This window comes from Rousettus aegyptiacus, unplaced genomic scaffold, assembly GCF_014176215.1.
Source record: "Rousettus aegyptiacus isolate mRouAeg1 unplaced genomic scaffold, mRouAeg1.p scaffold_m13_p_9, whole genome shotgun sequence".
NCBI lineage: Eukaryota > Metazoa > Chordata > Mammalia > Chiroptera > Pteropodidae > Rousettus > Rousettus aegyptiacus.
This window is the reverse complement of record NW_023416312.1, coordinates 103270325-103296760: the sequence shown is the minus strand read 5'-3', so window position 1 is coordinate 103296760 and position 26436 is coordinate 103270325. Positions and strand designations below refer to the sequence as shown.

General features: G+C 57.1%; 1 protein-coding gene across 1 annotated transcript; it reads right to left on the bottom strand.

The window, feature by feature from the left end:
• Positions 1–6343: 6343 nt before the first annotated feature.
• EFNB1 (ephrin B1) lies at positions 6344–19018 on the bottom strand. The gene is made up of 5 exons (XM_016158211.2): positions 18103–19018; positions 9574–9851; positions 8711–8803; positions 8387–8515; positions 6344–8231 (listed from the first exon to the last, which is right to left on the bottom strand). Exons 1-5 carry the CDS (start codon positions 18228–18230, stop codon positions 7816–7818), a joined length of 1044 nt encoding a protein of 347 aa, XP_016013697.2. The 5' UTR covers positions 18231–19018; the 3' UTR covers positions 6344–7815.
• Positions 19019–26436: the final 7418 nt, after the last annotated feature.

Sequence of the window (26436 nt, the reverse complement as noted above, 5' to 3'; positions counted from 1 at the left end):
GAGTGCAGTCTCATGAGGTGGCTGCTGCTCTCTGCCCTATCTTATGGAAGGAAAAAAACAGAAGCACAGAGGGATTTAAGTAATGTGTTTGAGGATGCATGCCTAGACAGTAGTAAAACTGGGATGTAAATCCTGGCAGCCCGACTCCAGATTCTGGGTTCTTAAGCACTGAAGATACATGGCTGACATCACTCTCTCCCCATGCTGGTACCACTACTTCGCTTCATGAGCATGGCCAAGTACCTAAGCATCTAGACTGTGGATTCAGCCTTCTGTCATTTGAATCCTTGCTCTACAACTTCCTCATCTGTAAAACACAGTTGATCATGGTCCTACCTCAGATAAGACCCCCCGCCCAAGACGTAAGACATGAGGTTTCAATGGAGTAATGTGTGTGAAGCACTGAGCACGGTGCATGGCCCGTAATGAATACTCAAGAAATAATCGCTGTTGTTGTCAAGTAAATAATAAGATGTTGACTCTCCCTATTGGCTGGACAGTAATGTGAGCAGGTGGAGGGCACGGACAGTGCCCTGAGATGACTGTCCCACCCCAGCTCATACCACTCAATTTGACCAATGTTTCAAAGGTTTATATATATTGCCTCTGCGCTAAGGTCTGTGCCAGCTCTCCCCTAGGTGCGACACACAGATGAATTGGACATGGTTCCTGCCTTCCAGAACCTCACGGTCTAATGGAGGGAACACTATATGTGCCACGTAGTCTGAGCAGAAGCACTGTGAGAGCTGAGAATAGCAACTTTACCTGGATTTGGGTGTCAGAAGTCTCAAGGAAGCATCAAAAGGAATTTGTCAGACCAGGGGCAAGGAGACAGGTGTTTATGGCTGATGGAAGTACATATGGAAAGACTCAGAGGCTTAAGGGTGCCTGTCCCGGTCAGGGACCAGTGGGTAGGTTTGTGTTTTTAAGGTGAAAGGTAAGTGTGGTATGGACTGGTAGAGGTGTGATGCTTAAGAGATAGATGGGCAGGGGCCAGATCACCCAGAGCACTAACTGACATGCTGAGGAGTTGAGGGAAGATTGACAGCTTTGAAAGGTACACAGATATTGACCAGATCAGGACTGAATTTAGGAAGATCACTTTGGCTGATATTTTGCAATTGAGGAGGACAGGATGGAAGCAGGCGAACCACGGTGGCGGTGTTGGGGTGCTTGGAAATGGGCAGAGCCAACAGCTGTTTCAGGAGCAGAACTGAGGGAGAACCCAGAAGATTCTAGCTTGGGCCCATCTGTGGCAAGACTTCAGCTGAGCTGGGAGCAGACACCTGTGCTCTGTAAACTGGTTTCTTTTTCTCCTTTAGTGTTTATTTTTGTTTCCTTGTAAAGTTCATTTCAGAAAATTTCGAGCTGAACTAAAGGGAAGGGGGATTTTTTTCCATACCCCAGCTGGGCCCTGGGTTCCAGGGGCCTCGCAGGGCCCCAGCTTTGCTGGTGGCAACTGCAGCAGAGTTAAGATACACAAAGCTGGGAAGACAGGGTGGGGCCAGGGCCCAGGGGATTGGGGCAGGGATTGGGGGGCACACAGAGAGAAGTGGCATGAACACCTCTGGCCTTTTCTTCTGTGGATTTCACACTCCCAGGCCCCACTGAGGGGTGCCCGGAACGAGTCTCTGTGCCAGAGGGAGGGGTCCCAGCGTCCATAGTAAACGACCAGGCATAGGGGGGTGGGGCAGGGGTATTTGGAGGCTGTAGTGGCTTGAAGAGGCAATGGGCTGGAAGTCAGAAAATCTGGGTGAGGGCCAGTCCCAGTGAACTCTCTGTGTGACTGTGGGCAGTTCCTTCTTCCCCTCTCTGGGCCTCAGTTTTCCCATCCATCCAACAAGGGGGCTGGACTAGAAGGTCTCCAAAAGCCCTAACAGCTTGAAAGATTCCATTCTCTTCTCTGAATCTGCCCAGGGGGAGGCCTTGGGGGCTGGGGCACCGGCAGGGGCTGAGAATTCCATAGCAATTTGCATGTGAAAGCATGTTACTGCCATGGCTATTAGTGTGTGCAGGGGGACCTAAGACGGGGCAAGGACAGCTAACTGTCAGGCTGGCCCTAAAGGGCTCGCTGCCTGCATGGGGGAGGGAGAGAGCATAGCCCCGGAGGTGTGCACAGGAGGCCGGACTGCCTTGGGATGCCCGACTCTGGGTCTGGGCCTCAAACCTGCAGGTCTGTCTCCTACAGAAGCCTCAAAATGATTGTGCCAATGAGTGACTTCAGAGCTGTGTGAGGTGACACACACAGAAGGGACCCTGGGGAGGCGGGGCCAACTGTTAGTACATTTTCAAGGTCTGCTGCGACCAGGACTAAACCCCCCAGGACCATGTGTCGTTTTGGCAATTGCCTTGTGTAAACTTACATAGTTTGTCAATATAAATACTGTGTATATATAGGTTTGTTTGGTTCACTCGCACACACAAACTCCTGGGGATTCTGGGAGAACAAAGCCACAGCGTGTAAGAAGGGCACACAGCTGTGGCCTGAGAAGCAAAGGGAGCTGGTCTTGAGGCCCGAACTGTGCCAGCACTCCCTGTGCATCTTTGAGAAATTCCCTTCCAGTGTCTGGGCCTCAATTTCCCCATGAGGCGTTTGGTCAGAAAAGTTGTAGGTCTACCATTTCCTGGCCTCTAATCTGAACAGGCTTGAGGGTACCCAGGGAGGCCACCAGCCAGTCCCGTGACAACAAGGGCTGCATTTCAAGATGCCCCTGGCTTCCCCTGTGACCCTGGAACTCAAGGAGCCACCTGGGCCCTCTCTCTAGGACCTTGGCCAGCGAAGGGTGAGAGCAACTCTCTCAGAAGACAGCTCCTCACCCACTGGCTCCAGGGAGGGTGGGAGAGACCAGCCCATGGGGTCTTGGTGGCAGGCAAGGCCTGAGGACACCTAGCTCTTTGGGTCTGGATTTGGGAAGGCGTTGATCATGGGTCAGTTTGCCCACCCCAGCCCAGGGATTGGAGCCTCAGGATAACTCCTGATGAAGATGTTTCATAAATTTACAAAAAGCTAGCTTTGGTCAGTGATGAGGGGTATAGCCAGGCCTTGCGTGGGTCCACTCTAGATGCCAGAAGGGTATCTGAGAAAGCCAGCCACAGAGCCTAACTGCCCATACCACACTTCGTGAGAGAAGCAACAGCTACCATTTGTTGGTGCTTACTACATGCCAGGCATTTGACATTTGTTTAAGAACTAGATGAATGAATGAAAAGCTAACTTTAGAACCCAAGTTTTTAATCTGTGTATCTTCCATTTTGCCCCTCACATTCCCACAACCCATCAGCACACAAGTACAGTCGAGAGCTAACTAACCAAGCTCTTAAAGGCCTTTCCAGAATGTGAGGTCTCTGGGATCAGAGACCTTGCCTATCCTGGTCTTCACTGTGCCCAGAGCAGTGAGTGACATACAGCAAGTACTCAGTAAATACTTTCTGAATAAATAAAGATGCTTAGTCTCACTTATCACTGCGCAGACAGGGAAATTTAGGCCCAAAGAGGCAGGAACCTGCCTGCCCCTGGTCAAAAAGAGTCATGTTAGAGTTAGGATGAGTCTGGGGGCTCTTTCCCTTGTATCGGAGGGCCCCGTGGCAAACTCCTGCCCTCCCATACCCTTCACACATTCCTTATTCCCCCCACACCCAGCTTTCTCTCTTTCCTTTCTCTTTGCCAGCTGGATAATTAACCATTGGAAACAGAACCTATAATTACGGTCTCCCCCATGCCCTTAAATTGCTTTCAGTTTGGGCTCTGTGACCCCTGTCTTGGGTGGGGGCTCGTCTCCCCTTCACCAGCCTCCCAAAGGGGGAGCCAACCTAACAAGCACCAGCTGGGGCCCCAGCAACCCCCCCCATCCCATGGCCAGCTGTACAGGAGGCCGGCAGCAGATGGGCGAGGAGGGTCCCCAGGCAGGCTGGGGCTGACTCAGCTGGGGTGTCAGTGGGGCTGTGACGTGCCCAGGCAGGACAGGAGGCCAGGCAGGCAGGCGGGCCGGATTTCCAAGAGTGACTGATGCCAGGTGTCCACAATGCAGCAGGGCTCAAGCTAGGATCGTCCCAGTTGGGCTTGAGTCTCTCTTGGGGTTCTTCAGTCCACCCTCGGGCCCCTGCGTAGAGGCCTCCAGGCCATCCACATCCCTGGTGCCTTAGGGAGGCCTCCTGGGAGCTTAAATGGACCAACACAATAAGTCACAAGAGTCCTGGCCTTCCAGCTCCACAAGGCCTATTCCTTCAGGGAAACCGAGGCCTGGTTAGCACCTGTGAACCTTGGCCTCATCGGTGATGTGGGCATAGCTGGCGGAGGAAGCTAGGCAGCCCCACCCTCACCTGGGAAGCATCCTCTATTCCTGAGTCACCAGGCACTTGGGCTCAGCTGGGACAGGAAAGAGATCCGAGGGTGGGGCCGGTCTGGGCCTACCACACCGGGCTCCCACCTCCTGCCTCCAGCTAGCCAAGCTGAGTCCCTCCCTGACACACACAGGTGGGCAGGGAAGGGGGGCAGGGCTTCTGTTCCTCAAGACCCCGGAGAAAGCACACTTGCTCTATCTCACTGGACACAGGGCAAGGAGCAGAGGATGGGGAGAGGGAGAACCACCGTGAAGGAACTTCTGTTTGCTCAGGTGTAGTACAAGGCCTGAATCCTAGTGCTCCCATTCACTTGATGTGTGTTCTTGGGCAATAGGCTGTCCCTTGTAGGGTCTCCGTTTCCTCATCTCAATAATGAGGCAAAGAATTCCCCACTGTTCACCCTCACGGGGCAGTTTAGGAAATTTGATGAGATAATGTGTGTGAAACAATTTTTTAAAAAGTGGCAGGCACTGTCCAAGTGAAGGACACTCTGACACAAGGGGTTACTGAGCACCACTATGTGGCCAGCACAGCATGAGTACTGAGTTCAAACCAGCCACGGCGTCCAAGCCAGGGCAAGTGGGAACAGCCAGTCACAAAACTTCTGAGCTGCTGGAGAGACTGCCCCATGCTTTCCTTTGCCCTCTCCCACAGATTTTACTTCACACTCCCACAGCTACTCCCCAGGGACTCCCAAGGAACTCCATCCCCCACCCACCAGTAGGGCAGGGCAGCTGGTATCTTGGGCTGGGCTGGGGACCACCCAAGGACACTCAGTGGGAGAAGTGTGGGAAGGGCTCACCCAACCCAGGTCAGGCTCCATCTCAGTTAGACATCAATCTGGCCTGAACCAGGCCCAGTCGGAGACCCCCGGCCCAGGCCGGGCCCCACTCTGGGCAGGCAGTCAAGCAGCAGAGGCCCCATCTGATCCAGGCACTTCCTTTGGTTAATGAGAAACCAAATAAACAGCCTCTGCCCCAGCTGGCTCCTGGAGCACCCCAGCCGGGCCCAACCCTGCTGCAGCCCAGCCTCCCTTCCCTCCCCCTGGCCTGTGCCGTGGCTCTTCTCCACCTTCCTTCTCCATGCGCTTCCACTTCCCTCACAGCCCAGCCTGCTCCTTGGCTGGCTCACTGGAGCTTCCTGCACCGGATCGCTAACAAACCCTCTCCTTCCTTCCTCCTCCTCCTTTCCTCTCGTGCCTTCTTACCCATTTTTAGCTGCTTGGACCTCACTTTTCCTCCTCTCCTGACATCTGTCTTGGCCATCTCAAGGAGTGCCCCCTCCCACAGGGCCTGCAGGCTGCTCCAGGCTGGAGCACGAGGGCCCAGGCCCTGCTCATCTTCGGAGCCCTCACCACACTCTTGGACCAGTGGCCGGGTGCTCGGGGCTCCTCCAGGTTGAGGGCTTCAGCTGCCAGCCAGAAGCCCCCAGGTATGCCATGGCGGGGGCTCTGATGCAGCCCAGCTGGGCAGACAGGAGATGGAAAGATGCCTCTGGCCAAGAAGTGAACTGGGCAGCCTGAAGCAGCCCCAGGATCCAGGGGGCTGCGGCTGATGCCCAGCTCTTGGGAAGGTATTTCTATCCACCTCCAGGCGTCCTGAGGCAGGGCAGGGCTGGGCCTGCCAGCAGTCGCAGATATAGCCCCAGCCAGGTAGTGGCAGTGCTTCTGAACACACCCAAGTCCCCATGGGAACACCCTCTCCCCCCTTCACTTTCTCTAGTTGAATCTAGTGCCAGATTGGGCAGATGCCCATGGCCTCTGCCACAGAGGTGACAAGACAAGAAGAGAGATAGTTGGCAGGAGAGCAGGAGGGACATAGGACACTTGAAACATCTTGCTCCACTGGGACAGCCACCCTCTTCCCATACCTGCCGAGCTTGGACACAGGAAATCAATCAATCAATCAATCAATCAATCAATGTCTCTCACACACACTGACATACTCATTCATTTCACACTTCATTCTCCAACATCACGACACCATTTTACACCCATTTCTCCTTGTGGTTAAATTTTTTTTTTTTTAGTTCTCATTTTTTCTAAGAAAAAAGCAACAAGAAAATAATTCGGAGTTTATACAAAACATCTTTACATTATTTTTTTTTCCAAAAAAGACTAGTATTTACACAAATGGCAACAGAAACAAAAACAAAAACAAAAAAAAACCCTTCCGACTGCCACCTGGAAGGGGCTGGCTGTTCCGCTCCCTCTCCCACCTGGCATTGGGGTAGGCAGTTGGCCAGGCGGCAGTGTGGAGGTGCATGGTGTAAGGCCCAGCTCCTTCCATGGCCACTCTGGGGGCACCGGCAAGGCACACTCAAGTGGCAGTCTGTTAGCAGCCGTGCTGGCAAGGAGCCGGGGTCAAAGTGCACGGCGTGCTGGCCCAGCCCTGGACAGCCTCTTCCTCTTTCCAGGCCCCAGCCCAAGATTGGGGGCCGATGAGAGGGTTGTGGGGGCACCCACCTGTGCTAGAGCCCAGAAAAAGAGCAGGCCACCTGGCCATATACCCGCTTAGGTCTCTGCCCTGGGCCTCTGTCTCCGCACCAGGTCGAAGGGGGCCAAAGGTGAGGAGAGAACAGGGCGGACGGGAGGGGGAAGTCCCAGCTCTGCAGGGCAAATAGCCACCTGGGCACCTCACCTCCCTCCACCCCCCATGAGGTCATCTGCCTGCAGCAGCTCTCCTGTTCCCCAGGCAACAGCCAATTAAGACGTTAATTACCGTGAGAGTGAGGGAGGCAGGAGATGCCCAAGAATCCCACAAGGAAGGGATTTTTTTTTGGTGGAAGGGTGGCAGCCACTACCCCATTGCCAAGATCAGCTTTGTAACAGGAGGGTCAGGAGGGGAGGGTGAGACCTCTTGCCCAACGGCACTCTCGTCTTCCCTCATAGGCAAGAACAGCCCTGACCTGTCCCCCCCCCCCAAGACACAAATACCAAGGACTTTATAAAAGAAATGCCATCCTAAGCTTCCCGGCTGGCTACATCCTGCCCCCGGCCCCTTATACTGGGCTAAGCCGGGCTCAGAAAGCCTGTGGAGGGGCTGCCTTTTCCATTTTTCTTCAAAAAACAGATGAAAATGAGTTGACAGCTAAAAAATGAACACAAAAACATTAAAAACAGTGATGATAGCGGACGAGAAGTCCTGGGAAGGGGAAAAGGGGGCGAGGAAGGCAGGGCCAGGGGGCCATCTCCCTGCCTGCTGTCCATCAGCGTCCAACCCTGCCCTCCAAGAAGGGGCACCCCCGCAGAGCCCAGAGGCCTGGCCAGAGGGGGAAGGCACAAGAGCATGGGGGCTGGGGGCACAAGCACCCCCTACGAAGCCCAGGGGCAGGGCAAAAGGGGGATTATAAAAGCCAAGAAACTACAAAACTAAATACAAAGGTGGGCACAGCTGGCAAGGGGAGGGGCGTGGGGAGAAAGGAGAGTTGCGGTCCCGGCGACTGTCCCTCAGGGCCCGAGGCCGCTCCGGGCTCTCAGACCTTGTAGTAGATGTTCGCTGGGCTCTGCGGTGGCATCTCCTGGACGATGTAGACGGGGTGCCCGTAGTCCCCACTCACCTTCTCGTAGTGGGGGCAGTAGTTGTTCTCTGTAGTCCGTAAGGGGATGATGATGTCGCTGGGCTCGGTGCCCGCCGTGCCACTGCCCCCCTTGGGACTGGCCAGGGTACTGAGCGAGAGGGCGGGCGCCCGCTGCTGCGTGTGCTTCCGGTGCCGCTTCCGCAGCTTTAGCAGCAGAACCGTCAGGAAGATGATGATGAGTAGGAAGATGACGCAGCCAGCGCCGACGGCCGCAAACAGCGCCACCTTGGAGTTGAAGAAGTTGTCAGGGTCCCCGCTGCTGCCTCCGCTGTTCCCACCTGGGGTACTCTTCTCTTCCTGGTTCACAGTCTCTGGAGGGGGTAACGGGGGGAGGGGAGTCAGCCAGGCCTCCCAGGCACACAGAGCAGATCTCACGCTGGGCCCTGTGCTGCCTTTCTTCGGAGACAGGGCCGGAAGGGTCTGCGAGGAATGGCCTCTGCCCTCTGGGAGACACCTGTGCACTCACCATGCTTGCCATTAGAGTCACCCTGGGAGCCCCGACCACCGGGGGTCTGTGTGCCCATCTTGACAGTATCATCTGCCTCCTTGCTGGGCCGGCTAGTAGTCAGCTGTTCAGGCGTCACAGCATTGGGGTCTGTGGGTGGGAGAGGCCGGGTGAGGGCAAGGGATCGGTGCCTCAGTCATCTAATTGGCACCAAGAACGGCCTATGTACCAGACCTCGGATCTTCTAATCCTGTCGCTCCCTCCCCTACCCACAACACACCCATATCCGCTTAGGGACATCTGTGGCAAAAGCCCAACTGGGGGATCCTCAGACAGGGCACTTACCTTGCTCGACCTTCATGACGATCTTCATGGTGCGCGTGAGGCACACACCTCCCTCCCGGTTCTCCAGTCCCTCCAGGCTCCCATTGGATGTAGCTGCAGCAAGAGCCCAGAGCAGTTAGGGGGAGAGAAAGGCTGCCCATGTTACCCAGAAGCTGTAGCAGCACCTTAGCCCATTGGGACAGAACTTGGAGGCGGGGAGTGGCCAGCCTGTGAGTCCTTCTACTTCTCTCCCTCCCACAGCAACAGAGCCGCCAGCTATCCCTGCCAGCCTGGCCAGGAACGAGCCCCTCCCCAAGCCGCTGCTCCTCTGTCATGACCCCGGCCCTTCTTTCCCAGTGGACACTAAGATGTGTCTTCTCATTGGGTGATGTTGTTTAGAGACAAAGCAATCAGAACTGCCATTGTGAGGGAGAGTTCTACACAGACTGGAAGGAACCCTGGACAGGGAGTCAGGAGAACTGGGCTGGAGTCCTAACCTTCTCCCCAACTCCCTATATGATGTAAGACAAGAAACCCCTTCCCCTCTTGAGACCTCAGTGCCCCAGGAAGACAAAGGCTGAACAGCTGGCTGATCCCAAAGGGCTCTGCCAACTCTGCCATTCCCAAGATTACATCTCAGGTGGGCAAAGAGAATAAAAGAGCGAGCACCACAAATTGGAGTCCTCTCCCACCCAACTCCTTGAACCAAGGCAAGCTGGTGAACGTAGGGGCCAGAATTCCAAGGCCAGGCTGGGAGGACAGCACAGCAGTCTTCAAAGGGGACCAGATCAGGCAGGGCCTTAAATGTGTGTGGTCTCTATGCACTACCGAAAAGCCACTGTGCTCCAGGATGGGAGAGAACCACATGATGGGCAGGGACTCACAGGTAATGTAGTAATCATGGTGCTTCTTGAACTCCAGGCCCATGTAGTTGGGGCTGAACTCCTGGAACTTGATGGTGAAGCGAATTTCCTGCTCTGGCTTATTGCAGGTGACCAGCACATTGGGGTCAAGCACAGTGCTGCAGGCGGCTGCCTGCTCAGGCCGCACCAGGTATAGCTTGTAGTACTCATACGGCCGCCCTGCTTCTGCTCGTGGACAGATGATGTCCAGCTTGTCTCCAATCTTTGGGTAGATGACCAGGCCCTTCCCACTCAGGAACCTGTCCAGAACGGAAGAGAGGGTCAGCCTCACGGTTGGTGCCCCAGGCCGCCCCCCCCCCTCAGCCAGCATGGAGGACAATGAGGGCTGGGCTGGGCCTCCCAAGTGGAGATAAAAAGAACAGGAATTCTGTCCTTCCTCCATCCTCAGGCTGGGGGTGGGGAGAGAGAACCACACTGCCAAGAGGGTGTGGAAGGGGTGGCCCATGGGCAAGGCTGCCAGGCTTTGACTGCTCGGCAGGGTGGGGCACTGCCTAGCTGGGGGAGCCCTTTGTCCTAATGTGGCATTTCCGCAGGGCGCTGACGTGGCCAATGGGCTGGGTACCGAGGTGTGAGGCCTGCGCTGCCTGGAGGTGGCAGCCCTGTCCTCCTCCCACATCCCCTTGCAGCCACTGCTATCACCTGCTCTGCACACGTCTATAGGCACACGTGCACATGCGCATGCGTGCGTGCACGCGCACACACACACACACACACACGCCTTTGCCACCAGCCCTGCAGGTCCCAGCCAGTGGCTGAGGGAGCACAACCTGCCTAGGACCCATGTCTTCTCCCCCGTCCTTGCTAAGATTCCGCACGATGGGAAGATATGGACACGCATCACCTAGAGCCCAGGGGTAATGGGCACAGTCTCTGCCCAGGTCCTCCCCACACAGTCCTCCCCACTCTCCACTCCCATGGCCCAGTGTCCTACTGGGACCCATCGCACCCACACCACGCAAGAGCCTGAATCCCCAAACGTGACCAGACTCACTCCTAAGAAGAACAGAGGGAAGGGAGAAGGGGTCAAAGCAGAGACAATAGATCATATAATACAAGGCCCCAGGAACCTCCGTCGTCTGTGTTCTAATCCCCCCACCTCCCCACCACCTCTGCTCCAGGTCCTGAGAGGTGATGGACAAATGCCTTCTGAGCCGGGTTTCTCTTCTATGCCAGGAGGCCAGGCACTGGGGAACGGCACGAGGAGGGAAGCTGCCCAGGACCGTCTATTCATATCACTCTGTCCTTGCCTAAGCACACAGTAAGAAATTGGTGCTGCCGCATCTGAGCCTCGGAGGGCTGGAGCTAGGAGCAAGGCAGTGACGTGTAGGAGAAACCGGACAGACTTTGGAATCACACACACAGGGCCCTTACTGGGTCCATGACCCTGACTGAGCTGCCGGATCTCCCGGAGCTTCTGTGTCCTCCCTTACAAACTCAGAGAGAGGGTAAGAGCCCATGCTCCCAGAGTGTAGAGGGGAGATGCCATGCCATAGGCAGAGTACCTAGCACACAGTAAGCACCCAACATGTTTGACACCTGGTTAGAAATTGTCTAGTCTGCCAAGAGGCAGGAGGCCAGGTACTGATACCAAGTACCGATAAGCCCAGCCTCGGAAATAGAAAGAAATGATGTGGCCCCATCATCAAGGATTTTACTGTCTGGTCGGTGTCAGAACAGTAAACGGCCCGTGCTCTAGCAATACAGTGCCAGGCTATCTGTAGGTCATGTGACAAGATGGTCAGACACGGCTCAACTAAAGGAATGGGCTGAAAGTGGGTCCTAGGTGACAAATAAGAAGACGACATACAGCAAGAGTGGACAGAAGTGTCTGGGATACAAACGCAGGCCACTGACTGGCCTGGTGACTGGCAAGGGTGGAAGAGGTAGAAAAGCCTCAAGGGTCATGACCTGTAGTATGGGGTTCCTCGCACTGGGAACAAACCTTGGGCTGAAGGCGGTGCTTCAAGAGAACAAAGGTGACAATGGAAGAGTGTGGTTCCACTTCCAAAGTTCAGGGTCCTCACCCAAAGGTAGGAAATGACAGCCAAGGAGGTGAGTAGGGGAACTAGACCCAGAGATGAAGGCGATGAAGAAAGGCAGCCCTGTCTTTGTGTTGACTGATGCTCCTGCCATCCTGCTGTGCAGGCGGGTAAAAGCCAAAGGGAGGTCTCCCCCGTGGCACCTGACTTTACGAAACCCCAGAATACCAGAAAGGAAACAGGCGTAGGATGAAGGCTCACGCAAACATTGAAGGGGGACGCCCCCATCCTATGCACCATAAAAAGTCGAGAAGTTTTACCAAAGCCTCTGGAATTCGAAGGCATGTTTCACTTTCAGTGCTCACACTGGTTCCATCTAGACGGCAGGACTAGACAACTTCTAACTTTGAGCTAGAAGGAAGCTTCGAGACCCATCAAGTTCCAGCTCCTCTTGTGAGGGAATGAGAGATCAGGTGGACGTTTCTATTGAAGAAAAGTTCCCAGAGCTGACCAGAGGACCCCAAACTCACCCAGGATGTTAACCCCTGGGGGTCTAAGGAGACCTAAACCCTTGTAGAGCTGCACCTCAAGTAGAGGAGACAGCAGGTACACACAGGTCATACAGGGGGGTATAGGCCAGCTCAGCATTCTGACTCCTGGCCCTGGCTTACTCATCAGGGTGCCCATCTGTCCTGTCGCCACTCAGGCTCTAGAGCCCTGCAATTGGAACACGGGGCTTTTGGCTACTTGGGGTTCTACCTGGGACCCAGAGACATGGAGGAAACAGATGTCTACACAGTGGGTGGGGCAGGGGAAGAAGAAAACACTATTACCGCCCCCCACGCCCCTCCGACTGTCTTTAACCTCAGTGAACAGACTCATAAATATTTATTAGTTCATTTGCATGGCAGCTGGCAAAGGGAAACTCACCTTCCCCTAAAGTGTAGAACAGAGGGGGGCCTGAGGAGACCTGCCTTCTCTGACCCCACGTCCCCATAATGGCACGTGGTCAGCATGCTTCCCACCATGGGAAAAGCAGCTTCTTGGCCTGTGAGAAGCCCAAGAAAGCAGCAAGGGGCCACGAGGGGTAGCTATGTAGCCAGTAAGGGTGAGGCCCCAAAGCCTGGGACTACATGAGTCCCTGTGTGGGGAACCCTGCAGGTCTCGCCTCACACCCACGTGGTTTGGAGTACAGGCACCAGACGAGGAGGAAGAGACTGACCCCAAGTTAAACTTTTTATCCCCTACTTTTCAAACAGTACTCCTGCCCCCATTATAGAGGCAAGCGTTCCTGCTTGGGGCCACCCCCAGACAAAGCCCTTTTCTGGAAACTAAGGGGATTGACATGGCCCAGCAGGAAGCCTGAAGCAGGTCGCCATGGTAACCTCTGAGGCCTTCCCTCCTTAGCCTCTGATGGCCCTGGGACCCCAGGGAGCCACCCCAGGGAGTAAAAGGACTTGGAGGAGGCAGCCTGAGTGGTCCAGTTCTGGCACTGGGGCCTGCCTTTCCCCCTGCACCCTAGCCCGAGTTTCTCTCTCAGCCTTCCCACTTAGCTTACAAGTACCACCATGACTGCTAAATGGAATCCAGGGATAGGAGAAGCCTGAAAGGTCTGGGACAGCAGCCTCCGAGGCCCTGGACTGGTCAGAGGCCGCCTTCCCCCTGCTCCTTTTGTCCAGCTTGAGCCCAATCCACCCATGCATGCACTGTCTCTAGCGGGGACAGCTTGCAGTGTGGAGCTCGGGCCCCAAAAGCTGCCCACCTTCTACTAGGTCTACACTTTCTTTCTTCTCACGCTTCCCTCAGGCTCTAGGAGCTGTGGTCAGAGAGCGGTTGAAGGGACATGCTAGTCAGGTCATGCTAGTCCAAAGCTGGTGGAAGACTCCAGCCACAGCCTTGATTGGGTGACCCCAGGGCCGCTGCGCCTGCGCTCCCAGAATGGCAGGGCCAGTGCAAGACAGACCCCAAGCCAGAGCTCAAGTCTGCTCTCATCCCAGCAAGGGTGGGGAGCCCCCAAATTAAAGGCTCCTCTTTCACTCCCCCAGCTCCACCCAGCCCCTGAGGCGGCAGGAGCAGGCCTGGCGTGTCCCAGCAGTGCCCGCCCAGGCGTGGGTGGGCAGGAACAGCAGCTGGGTCTTGGCACACACACAGCACCGTCGGAGGCAGGGAAGCCAGGAGAGTCCCAGAGGAAGTCACCCTCCCCACCTACACTGGACTATGCCCTCCTGTCTGCCCCACCTGGCCAAGGCTAGGATCCACTGGGAGCTTAATGCTCCTGTCCTCATGTCTGCTTTCTGTCGGGTCCCGGGATGGAGATTCCTGGCCCAGAGAGGAAGCAAAGGTTCTGTTCAGAGCTCGGCATGGATAGTGCCAGGTAGCGATGGCTGCCTCTAATTCAGGTCACCTGAGCGGGCTGCCATCTGAGGTAGGCCCAGCAAAGGCAAATGAGGAAGTCAAAGCACTGCTCATCCCACGCAGGCTGGGCCTGAGTCACAAGGACAGATGCACACACACCTGTGAGGTGAGAGGGGAACCCAGGGGCAGGGAGCCAGCACGTCTTCCCAAACTGCACCTTGAATTCCTGTCTCTCTCGGAATCCGCAGCAGTGGGGCTGCACGGACAGAAAGGGACACGGCATGGCTCTACCCCTCCGGGCTGACTGACCTTAGACGAGTCACTTCCCCTTTCTGGGCACATGCTTCCTCATCTAGGAAATGGGGGGGGGACTCCAACATCCCAGGGCTCATGGGAACACCCAGTGAGGTCACACATAAGGTGACTTTTTGAGTGGCAAGGTGCTGCCTGACTGTTAGCACGCGAAGAACAGTACAGTTTAGAAATAAGATGCTGCAAGTCCTGGCTGCTATCACTCCCACCGAAAATGATGACCATACCAACACACCCGAGGCGATGCTGTGCAGCACAGGGCAAGGGACCCCGAACATGAGCATTCCCCCACCTCAGCTTCCCTAATAATCACAAGGTGGACCCTCCCTCAAACCTGGCATTCCCATGGCAACCGGCAGCCTCCTGGCTGGCCTGCCCTTTCCATAGTCCCAACCGCGGGAAACCATGATGCCTGGTAGTACCCAGGGCCCGCCTATCGTCGCCCACTGTGAGATGAGGCAGCGGAGGGCCTGAGGGGAGAAAGGGAACCCTTGGTTCAACCCCACCCCAGCCTCACGGGTCCTCGGACTGCCTGGCCGGGATTGGGGGTGGGGAGGGAGGGGAACAGGGAAGTCTAGGAGCTGCCAGGTTCCCAGCACTGTCAGGCCCCCACCTGTGGCCAATCAGCCACAGAGGAGAGGAGGTCAGGTCCCCAGCCGCCCCGGAAAAGGGGCCCCTGAGCTGGCCTCCCCAGGACTGTGAGCTGGAACAGCTGTGAGGGGGCTGGGGACGACACTTCGGCTTGCAGCAGGCAAGCCTGGGTTGGGGTCTGCAGCTGCCCCCGCCCATGCTGGATGGAGTCAAGGGTCCTGGACACGGAGCTGAGCCTCCCGCCCCCGCCCCTTGGAGGAAAGGCGTAATGTGATCTGAGGCACATCCCCACTCCCCGGAGGTGGGGGAACCTGAGTGGGGGGCAAGAAGGGGTCAGAGCGGGACTGAGAGACTGAACTGCGGCAGCTGGACTTGGCTGGGAACTCAAGTGTGAGGCTTGCCGGCTGCCCCGAGCCCTCAGGGGAACGGGCTGGGGGAGGGGGTCGCCCTGGGACCTTCCATCACAGCCCCCCACCCAAACGCAAGCATACATGCACTGGTTCCTCGCAGCTCCCCACCCTGCGCTCATTGGACAAAGCTGATGAGAGGGGCCGCCGAGGCAGGAGCTCTTGTCAGCCAGAGACTACCACACTGGGAGGCCCCGGTGCCAATTTGGGGAAGAGGCTGGAGTCTTGAGCTGCCCTTCCAGCACCCTTCTCTCGGTCAGGGCTGGGGTGTGCCCCGAAACCTAGAAATGTTCCCCCGACCCCACCACTTCTTTATTTTGAATTTTTTCCCAAGGAGGAAGCAATTAAGCAGGGTTTCTAAGTGCGGGGAGATCGGGGAGGGGGGGGCGGGTTGCCAGCCCCTGACAGGGCCGAGGAGAGAGACCAAAAGCCGGGAGGAAGAGGGGAGGGAACAGAGAAAATGAGCCTGGGAGGGAGAGCACAGGCATGTGCGAGAAACAAAAGGACTTGAGAGAAAGAGGCAGAGAGTGACTGAGAGTGAGAGGGGGTGTGAGAAAGAGGGAGAGCAGGCGAGCATGGCCAGAGTGGAGGTGAGCGCGGCTCTGAGGGGGCAAGGGCCAGCCAACGTGCACCTGAGAGGGACAACCCGGCCCGGGGTGGAGAGGGACAACTCCGCCGGGGGCGGAGAGGGAGCCAGGCAGAGCGAGACTGTTTATTTGAAAGGCTGTGGCAGCCTGAGGGTTGGGCGCGGTGGCAGAGGGAGCCCCCAAAGCTCTGGCCGAGTAGAGAGCAGTGCCTCCCTCCTCCCCTTGTGCCTCCCCCCATGGCAGCTGCCTTCTAGACCCCTGAGAGCAGATGGAACTGAGGGGGCCTCGCGGGGCACCAGGCCTAGTCCCCAACCATCCCCAGGACCTGCTCCATAAAGGACGAAATTCGAACAGGTCTGGCTGAGTCCTCAGCCATCACCCCCACCCCCAGGTTGCCTGTCCTCAGCTTGAAGAGGATGCAGGAACGAGGCGCAGATGGGGGGGTCGGGGATTGGGGTATCATGCCTCAAAAACCTGTAAACCGGTCCAGAGCACTAAAGGCTCAGAACACAAAAAGGGGGGAGCGCAGGGAGATCTCGTTTCTCCCAGCGCCACCCCCCCTCCCGCAACTCTGCAGGAGGGCTCCCTTCCAGCTGTGGAGCTGCTGCTATCTCTGGTTAGAGACCCGAGAGAGCAATTAGGTCACTCCCATGAGCCCCTGTGATGGGCTACCTCCAGCGGCTTTCAGCTCTCCAGGCTCAAGAGGCATTTCCAGCCTCCACCCTTAACTGGGGGCACTGGGCACTTCACAACCTCCCCGCTGGGCCCAGCAGCCCCGGGCCCCCAGATCATTTTGGGTTCCTACTGTTAGGAGAGCGCTGAGCCCAGTTTGTCCTCTGGGTGGAGGAGAAATTCCTGCCCACCCCTTTCCTGTAGTAAGGTGGAGCCCTCTCTCCTGACCCTGCTTAGGCCACCCCACCGATCAGTAACCAGGACCCTACCTTAACCCAAAGAGAAGAGAGCTAAAGAAGCCGCCTTCTCCCACTCCAGGGCTGAGAGGTGCAGTGTCCCTGGGACCTCAGAGGCCGAGGCAGGCAGGAGCCCGGGAAGTTAGCGGGGAGCCCAGGAGAGTGAACAGGAAGAGATTCCAGACAGGGCAGGCCAAGGCCCCCCATTTTCCAACTAAGCGGGGGTGTCTGCACACTGCCGGGACCTCCAGAAAACAGGAAGGAAGAACAATTTTGACCCTGGGTTCCAACCCGAGTCCTGGATGCCAAAAGAGAAAAAGGTCCAGAGGTCACCATACAGCCCCAGCGACTCCCCAGGAACAGCCCAGAAACCAGTGAGCCTCCGCCCTGAAAGGTGTGCGTGCTGCTGGGGGCCGGGGGTGTGTGAAGGGGAAGCGTCTCCTTCACATAGCTGCTCCCCGAATCCTTGGGGAAAGCTAAGCACAGCTCTCCAGTCTGAGGGACAGGGTGTGGGGGGCAGAGGACCGCCAGGGCAGGAATCTTTCACTCCCCACCCACCTTCCTCCCGGCCTGGGCCACCCCCTCCAGCCCGGCGCCCTCGAATCTCTGCCACAGGCTCCACTGGACCCCCGACGGGCGCTGGATACAACCCCCCCCCCCTCCACAAACCGCTCTCCCACTCCGCCCCTCTCCACCCGCCGCCTTTGTGAGCTGGGAGCGGAGCCCGCCCTTCCAAGGCCCGGCAGGGAGAAAAGGGGGGCTAGAAGAGACGGCAAAGCGAAAAGCTAGGGAGGCAAACAGGGAAGAAAGAGAAATGAAAATGGGAGACTCCCGACCGGGGATACGGGAGCTGCCACGCGCCTGAAACGCGGGCTCCCGCGCCGCGGTCCGTTCACAGCTAAACAAACGAAGAACCAGTGTTCCAGCCTCATCCGCCGCCCGGGTCAAGCTCGCCCCCCGAGAGGCTCTGGGCGAAAAGCGCCACGTTCCCAGGGGCCCCAGGAGGGGCTGCGTTCTCCCCCGCACCGCGCTCTCGGGTGCGCTCCGGAGCGCCGGGACTCCCAGCTCCGCCTGGTGCGACCATCTCGACTTGATTCGGGACGTGTGGAGGAGAGGGCCGGCCAGCCGCGGGGTCACAACCCAGCCAAGTACCCCCACCCCACCCACCCCGCCGCGCCCTGCCCCGCCCGCCCGCCCGCCCGCTCGCAGGAAGACACACTCGAAAAAGCCAGAGACAAAATGGGGCGCCGCTCCTCTCCCGGACACCTCCCCACTCGCGCTCGGGGTCGCGCGGCCTCACCCCGGAGTACCTCCCACTACCCCCAGGGACCTGAGCAGATAAGTTACTCACTTGGGGTTGAGGGAGCTCCAGGACACAGGCTCCAGGTTCTTGGCCAGCGGCGTGGCAAGCCGGCACAGCGCCAACACGACCATCGCCACAAGCCACTTGCCGAGCCAGCGCTGCCCAGGCCGGGCCATCTTCCCGGGAGCAGGCTGCAGTTCGGGATCCCCTGGCGCGTCCTCAGCAAAGATCGCCTCGCCTTCCCGTGCCGCGCTGCGCTCCGACCCGCTCAGGCGCCCATCCTCCGCGGCCGCCGGCCTTGAAGTGCTTCCCAACCGCCGGCTTCGGTGTCGCTCTTCTCCTCCCGGCCGGCCAGGAGGACTCACTGGGCAGCCGTCCCCAACCCGGGCATGGGCTGAGGCCTCCGAGGGCTCGCTCCCCTGGCCTCTCCGCCGCACCAGGCGCGACGGGGGCTCTGCGCCCCCGAGTGCTCCTGTCTGATTCCGCTATGCTCCCCGAGGCGACTGGGGACTGCGCGCCCTTTCCCGGATGGGGTCTCACCGCTGGGGGCTCAGTGGCCACCCCGACGCCTCGACCGTCCCGGGATTTGCGCCCCTCGGAAGAAGTGGGAGTCTCCCTACAGCCCGAGCACGATCCTGGGGCTCCCGCCTGGGTCGCCCTGGCACGGGTTCTGTTCCTCCAGGCCACACTGGGACTCCAGGCTGCGCGCCCCCCGACAGCTTCTACTTCAGCGCGCGCCCCGCTCAATGCAGTTACAAAAGCGAGGAGATGCGGCCGAATGAGCCAGTCCCATCAGTTTGTGTCTCTGAAGGCTCGGCCGGGTGGCCCGGCAGTCCCGTCCCCAAGTCCTAGCTCCCCGGTTATTGCGCCCGAGGGTGTGCGGCCAGTGCGAGCTCACACACCTCCCACTGCTGTCCAGCGCGCATAGACTCCCTCCGCGGCCGCTGAGCTGTCTACTCCCCTGCTCAGGCGAACGCAAGGCCAACCCTGCTGCTCCTAGCCAATAGCAAGCTCTGTCACGGGGTCCTTGCCCCATACCACGCCCCTAGAACAGGAAAGAGGCGGAGCTTCAGGGAGCTCTTAAGGACGCCGCGCTCTCGATGGCACCAATCTCAGTGTGCGGCTTGTGCGGTTAGGGGTGGGTCCCGCCTAGTCCCGTTCCCAGAGCGCTCACCCCGTGGGAAGTTGGCGCTCCGATAGTTGTCGGGCTCCCCTCCTCCCCACGCCCCGAGTCAACACTCCAGCCCACTGACCTGGGCCACACAGGCCCTGTCACAAGTATCTCGGGAAAGTAGTACTTCCATTCTCTTTTTACACACACGGGCCCTGAAGTCCTGCTCTGTGCTCAGCTCTGTGGCAAAGATAGCGTGTTTGCTCCCGGGCCCGTCTCACGTACCGCTGTGGCGGCCTTTCCTCTTTCCGCCCTCGCAGTGTAGTGTCCGCTTGCGCATGGACCCGGAGCCCTGAACACACAAACGGAGAGCGGTGGATGGTGGAGACTCAGAGGGGTTAAGTACGGTATCGGGGGCGGGCGGGGCGGGGGGGAGTTGAGTTTTTCGCCCCTAGGGAACAAGCCTTCGGAATTTCACATTTGGGGGGAGAGGCGTGTGGGACCCCGGGAGCCCAGATTAAGAGTTCTTGTCCTGTCTGAAGGCGCAGGCAAGGCCTCGGGGTAGGCCGGCCGGGATGAGAGGACACCTCGAGGGCAAAGAGTTGAAAAGGCGCAGGGCAGGCGCCTTTTGAAAAAGCTAAAGCGGGCGTCCCAGTCCCGAGACACCGGACTTCGGCCCCTCCCGACCTCGCCATCGGGGTCTTTGTCTCCCAGCCCTGGCCCATTCTCCCCGCCCTTCCTTGCTTCCTTGCTTATAACTTTGGCTCCATCCCATATCTCAGACCCTCCCGGTCCGACCCGCTCTCCCTGGTCGGACCCCAACAGATGCACCCACGTGCTAATGTCTCCCCCTACCGTTCTTTTGTGGCGCTGCGGGCGCCTGGCAGGAACGGTGCTCTTACTGAACAGGAGCGTGGCACACGCAAGCCTGGCACACGCGCTCGAACGCAAGACCTGAGACAAGCATGGTGGCCTTGGCAAGAACCGCGGCCCAGTAAGGGGAGGATGAGAAAGCACAGGGGGAAGATCTGGCTTTGGGGTTGGCTTTGGGGTTGGCTTTGGGGACTGCCAAGAATATAAAGTCTCCTTGCTGTTTCTTCACGGAGATAATTCAATGAGGAACGTCCGTCAATTGCTCTCCCATTTGTGCGCTTTCCTGCCTTTATCTCACTCAAGTAGGAGGTGGAGCTGCTGAGTGTCTCACTGGATTCTCCAATGGCCACTTTGGCTGCAGAGTGGATCTCTAATGGGGGAAAATAAAAAAAGAAGCAGCTGGACTCCTCCTATTTTCAGAGACAGCCCCCTCCCCAGAGGGAGAGGGGTCTGGGTGGAGTCTCTCATCTCCCAGCTGGACCCCTTCTGGAGGTGTGAGAAAGAAGAGACGAGAACAAGGTGCAAGGATACCGATGCGCCAGCTCAGAGACTCAGATCCCCCGATGCATGGCTGGATATCCGCACCCGAAAGAAAGCAACTTGCCACTTACTGGCTGCCCACTCTGTGCCAAGAACTGTTAGGTGCATTTCCTTTCCCAACCCTTTGAGATTAGTTCCACTGTCCCCATTTTATGTGAGGGGGAAACTAAGGCTCAGGGAAGAGAAATGACTCATCTGAGGTCACCTAGCTGATCAGCGGTAGAAGCGGGATTTGATTCCAGGGTTACGTGTCTCCAAAGCCACGCCCATCCCTCTCTACCATACTGACTTGCCACATTCTCAGCCCCTTCTGGCTTACTTGCTGACTTAATTTTTTCCTGATTAAAAGCTGGTTCATGCTTGGAAAGGAGCAGCCTCCACAGGAACATGACCCAACTCATCACTGACAGTCCTCCACGAGGTTGCCAGGCCTGGGAAAGGGAATCTGTGTTCCTGGCCATATCCTCAAATCACCTCCGCCAATCCCAGAACCAGCCTCACATTCCACCATCGACCTGCCCCGCTGCCCTCGGGAGGCAAGCTCCAGACCAGGTGGAAGATGAGGGGATGAGGCTATGCTCTAGGCTGGGGAAACCTGGGAAGACAAGCAATTCCTGAGTGTGCCAACACCTAATCTTCGGTGGGGAGGGCAGCAGAGGAAATGGACAAGAGCCTCATGTCTCAGCCAGCTGCACACAGCGGTCACACCTGGTCACGGCACAGATTTTCTGCCTCGACCTGTCTGCCCCAGAGACTGGGGACTCAGTAGTAGGGCTGCTCGCTCTAGGCCTCCTGCTCACCCTAGCAGGGCCTCAGATGACAGGGGCAAGGGAGCCGGAGAGGAAGCCAGGGCCTGTGGGGGAGGAGGGTCCTCTCGTATCCAAGCTCTCAGGTTGCGAGTCCACTCATGCTTCCTGGGCACCGACCCTCTGTTAGCCTCTGAGCTGGGTCTGCCCTGGTGACCTGCAGAGGAGGCGCACCAAGCCCTGCCTTCAAGGAGCTCCAAGAAGACAGAAATCAGTATGTCGGAGCCTCCTGGACCCAGGGTACAGAAGACCAACATGCCTGTGCAGGACGCCTTGGGCATCACGCAGTGAGCTCAGCTCCCCACAGCCACGGGAGGCAGGAGGTGCAAACTTCTGAGCCACATAATTCACTGCTTCTCAGCTATGTCTCCTTAAGTAAGTCGCTTTACCTCTGTGCGCTTCAGCTAACCCGCCCGTAACCTGGACACCACGCCTCCTTCACGGAGCCCTGGTAACGGGTCAATGAGATAATGCACATAAAGGGTTTAGTATCGTGCCTGGCCCACCGTTGTGCTTACTGAATGGAAACTATTATTCCTCGACAGAGCCTCCCGCAGAGACACCCTCATTCCTGGGCACACCCGTTCTCACCCGTTCACGCATGCTTGGTGTGCCACTCGCACAGTTTGCAGCCCCTCTGGTGGTCCCACATACGTACAGAGTCACACAAAGGCTCTCGGTCTTTCTCACCCACCCCTTCCCACAGTGCCAGGTGGCAGGCCTGGTTCCCGTCCTCGTGGAACATTGAATCTAACCCCCACGTTTTCTTGTGTCACTATCATGTACTCAGGCATGAACACACACTCTCTCGATTTCTGGGCCCTTGTCCTTGATCTCTATTTGCCTGCCTTGCACTCTGCGACAAGGGAAGGGACCAAACTCACCTAAAGCCACACAGCCAGGAAGTGGGGAAGTCAGAATTCAGACCTGGGCCATTTGGCTGCCTGACACAAGCTTCTATTCGTGACTCCACGCTGACGTCCCAGGGCTCTGGAAAGGAGTAGGCGCCAAGGGGTGGGCCTAGCACGCCAAAGGGCAGGGGAGAAGAAGCCCGCTCTGAGGCCCAGGGCAGTGCCAACTGGGACAAGTCGGCAAGGCTAGCAGCCCTCTCTCCTAGTCATCTCTGCGCTGCCCTATGCCTCCTGTCTGTCCCTTCAAAGACCCACTGCCTCTGCCTGTGCCCTACTCACAGGCACACACATTCATCCCTACGAGGAGGGGGAGGGCTCTGTTTCTTGATCACCTACCGTGTGCCAAGCGCTGTAGCTGGACACTGTAGTGTCACCTTTGGTGCTCTGTTATCTTTCTATACTTCTCACAACATGCCTGAGGTTGATGTTGATAGGCCTATTTTACAGATGAGCAAACTGAGGCTCCAGGCACAATCCTGCTGCATCCCCTGACTCACCAACCTCAGCTTACAAGGCTCTCTCTTGCCCAGTCAGCGTATTCCCACCACCCACTTCTCTCCTGTTTTTCCCTCTGCCCTCACCAACCCTGAGCTGAGACCAGCTGGGGTCTGTGTTGGACCCGGCCTGTGCCCCCTTCCCCAAAAATGCCTTGCATTCCTCAAGTCACTCTATTTCTGAGCCAGTCTCAGGTAAAGCCCAAGGAGGGGCCCGAGCCCTCCACTCTTCCTTCTGGGCTCCTGGCTGCACCACGCCGAAGGACTAGGCCAGACCTGCCTTAGGTGGGCACACCCTGCCAGGCTAGCTGCACTGCAGCCAGGACAAATCTCAGCGGTGAGGAAGTAGGGGGTGGTCTCACAGGCCAATGGTCCAACCATCCTGTCAACTCCCAGCCCTGCTCTGGTCCCTGTCCTAGCCATCTGCACACCTGGTTTATGGGCGTTTGCACTGAAATTACTTTGATCTTCCAGGTGTCTTCCTGAGACGGACCTGCCCCCTCCCTCCCTGTCTCTTTATCCCCTCTTTATATTCCCTTATCCTACTCTGGACTCCTCAAAATCTGTCCGAAGCCCCGAGGCTCCATACAGGCAAATGGCCCACCCTGTCTCTGCTCCTGAAATGAGCCTAGAACAGGCCATCTGAGAACCAGAGCATGCCTCAGTGTGGCGTAGTAGGTGGCACGAGGCTCTGAACTGTAACTGGGACCCTGGACTGTTTAGCAGCCTCATTTTGGACACCCCCGCTCTCCTGTTTGTCACCAGTCCAGGCTCGGCTTCTTCTAGCAGTCCCTCCTGTCCTCTGCTCTCCCGCTCAGCTCAGCACACGGCAGCCTACAGCACCCCAGCCCAGCCCACCTGTTGCTTCCTCACTCCAGTTACCTGGGGAATGTGCAAATAGGGAGGGGCCCATCCATCACTGTCAGGGGCTTAGGAATTTGGGGGAAGGGAGCAGCAGCTGTCCCCACCTGTCACTGACCCCATCCTAGTGTTCCATCTCAGAGGGCCGAAAGGGCTAGGGGAGGACAATGCTGGCTGGAGAAATGGCATCTTTGCCCAGTCCTGATCCTGGTTTTTTAGTGAACATTCTGAACATGTCGGAGCCCATAACACAGGGAATAAAGCAAACATTACGACAACCCAAGGAATAGAGAGAAAGGGTAACTACTTCCTCATCTCTCCATCCCTGCTAGCTCTGACCCTCACTTGCCTGCGAGCTAGCTTCCTGCCTCCAAGCCTACCAGGAAGATAAAACTAGGTCTACTGATGGAGAGGCCAGGAGCCCCTAGGGGCATCCTGAGGGCAGGTGAGGGGCTGGACCCAGCTGGGCAGATAACCGTGGCAGATATGTGGCACTCAGGCTCACCACCCTCCAGTTGCCCCTACGCCAACCCAGCCAGGAAATCTCCACCCCGCCCCCAAGCACGGCTTAGTCTAGCTTGCTTTGGAGCTTCCTTCTCGCTTTCAGTAAGGAAGGCCCCAGTGCCTGCACTCAGTGCACCTGCCAGTGAGGGCCCAGATTCTTTCTAAGCTTTTAGTGTCCCCACTAAGCCTCCCCCACTCCACCCTCGCTAGACCTCCACCTCCCCAGGGCTGCATTAGCTGGGGTTGAATGACACCTCAATTGACGAACCACCCAGCATCTTCCTCCCACCCACCCCCCCCCCCCCGCCCCATAGAAACACAAATCTTTCTGTCCTGGCTTGTTTTTCCTTCACAGCCTCTCTTCAGGACACGAAGCAGAACCTCTAGCAGCCCCAGCCTCAGCCATGGGGAGTGGGGGCAGGAGCGTGGAGAGGGAGGAAGCTCTGGGGGCTTCTGAACTAGGAGATCAGGGATCTAAAGACAGGGGAGGGAGAAGGTGGGATTTCAGAGGCGAAGAAATGAGGCATTAGGCATGTTGTTGAATCAAAGGGGTAGAGTCCCCAAGGAGGTCTTTTCCTCGCCTTCACCGGCATAGCCTCCCTATTTCTTAATCTCTGTCGACACCCAGTGGCCAGTCCAGTATTTGCATCCAAAAAGCCGACCCAGTACTGAGCCTGGCCCACAACAGCGCAACAGGACATGGGCGACACTGCCAGCTTCAGATGCTGGCCTTGGCTGAGTTAAACCAGGAACACCATCCCTTCCCTCCAAGTACTGGAAATTCAATGTATCCAGGCTCACTTCAGCACCCACCTCCTCTGGGCAGCCTTCCTGGTCCACAGCTCTGATCTCTCCTTTGACCTCCGTATCCTAGCTGCACTGCTTATGGTTGTCACTTGGATTTTTATTCTTTGTGTACATCTTAGTTCACCCACTGCCCACGGACCTGGGGGCAGAAACCACTAACTGTTTCTCCTTTATCTTCAGCATCAAGGCCAAGCATAGGGATGGGCATACAGGAAGTGTGCAATAAATGCTCATGGTGATGGTGAGGATGATGATGGTGCTGATGGTGGTGATGGTGGTGACGCCTACCGTTTATCGAGCACCTACTATGTTCCAGGTACTTTGTATCTATTCTCATTCAAAAGTCATATTACGTACACATGACTGGCGTTCTCAATAGTCAAATGTCCGAAATAATGTCTTGTGTCTAGTAAGACCCCAAGGTTTGATGTAGGTCTCTATGTCTCCAAGCTATATGTGCCTCCATCTCCTATATGTCAGACACAGCCTTTGTCCTGGGAAGGGACACAAGAATGACCGTGCCTCAGTCCCTGGCAGCATGGCATGGTGTGGGCCACGGCGAAGACCATCTGCTCCATGGGGCATGGAGAGACTAGCTCTGCATCTTTCCTCCTTGCTCTCTCTCCTTCTCTAGTCTGCTCATATGACAGAAGGACAGATTGCCCAGCCCAGGTGCACGGTCCCCCAGGTCTCATCACACAAGGAGGCTGTGGCCAACTAGGAGACTCTAATGAACGATGGACACCTAAAAAAGCCAAGAACCCAGGGACGCACAAGGAGAGTCCATCAGAGATCGCTACTATTCAAATACCCAGAATCTTCCAGGAACCAACATGGATCTCTGCTGTGCCCAGTGAGCAAACAGTCCCAGGGCAGTGAGCACCACCAAATAGAGGGCCCACCGACCTGAGCCTGACTCCTGTCTGTGGCTTCCCTGAGCCATTTTGCCTTTCTTCAGCCTGGTGGCTTTAGAGGAAATGGAGGCATCTCACTTTCGCCCTCGGCCCTTCCCCAAGTAAGCCACGCAGCTGAGACCCTCTCTTTCAGTCATGCTGTTATTAGTAGTTCTTGGTACGAGGAGTACCTGCTGGGGGTAGAAAGGTACAATCCATTATGAGGATCCAAGGTGATTCAAGCCACCCTGACCTGTCCCCCACCACTAGGGTTCTAACGAGGCCCTGGCTTGCACTTGACAACCCTAGAAAGTAGGCTGCCTATTCAGCTTCCCAGGCACTTTCTGCAAGGAGCTGAGCTTGTAGGTCTCAGGCTGGACCTTCCCCAGGCATTTTATTACAGCACTTTATGGTCCAAGTGCATGGTTGGTATACACCTGCTTTTAAAAGTGTCCAGGCTGAAATGAGCAGGGCCAGGGGAGAAGGCACAGGCTTCCGTGACTCTGATTACTCATTTTTCCTCGCATTGGTGCAGAACAGAACTGATTCCTGCAGGAAATCTTGGCCCTGCCAAGCAAGAAC

Excerpts from the sequence above, each read along its gene's own strand:
- EFNB1 (XM_016158211.2), bottom strand. The coding sequence starts at position 18,230 with ATGGCCCGGCCTGGGCAGCGCTGGCTCGGCAAGTGGCTTGTGGCGATG. Across the intron at positions 9,852-18,102 it reads TGGAGCTCCCTCAACCCCAA|GTTCCTGAGTGGGAAGGGCC; the intron begins GTGAGTAACTTA and ends CGTTCTGGACAG. Across the intron at positions 8,516-8,710 it reads CGTCATGAAGGTCGAGCAAG|ACCCCAATGCTGTGACGCCT; the intron begins GTAAGTGCCCTG and ends TCCCACCCACAG.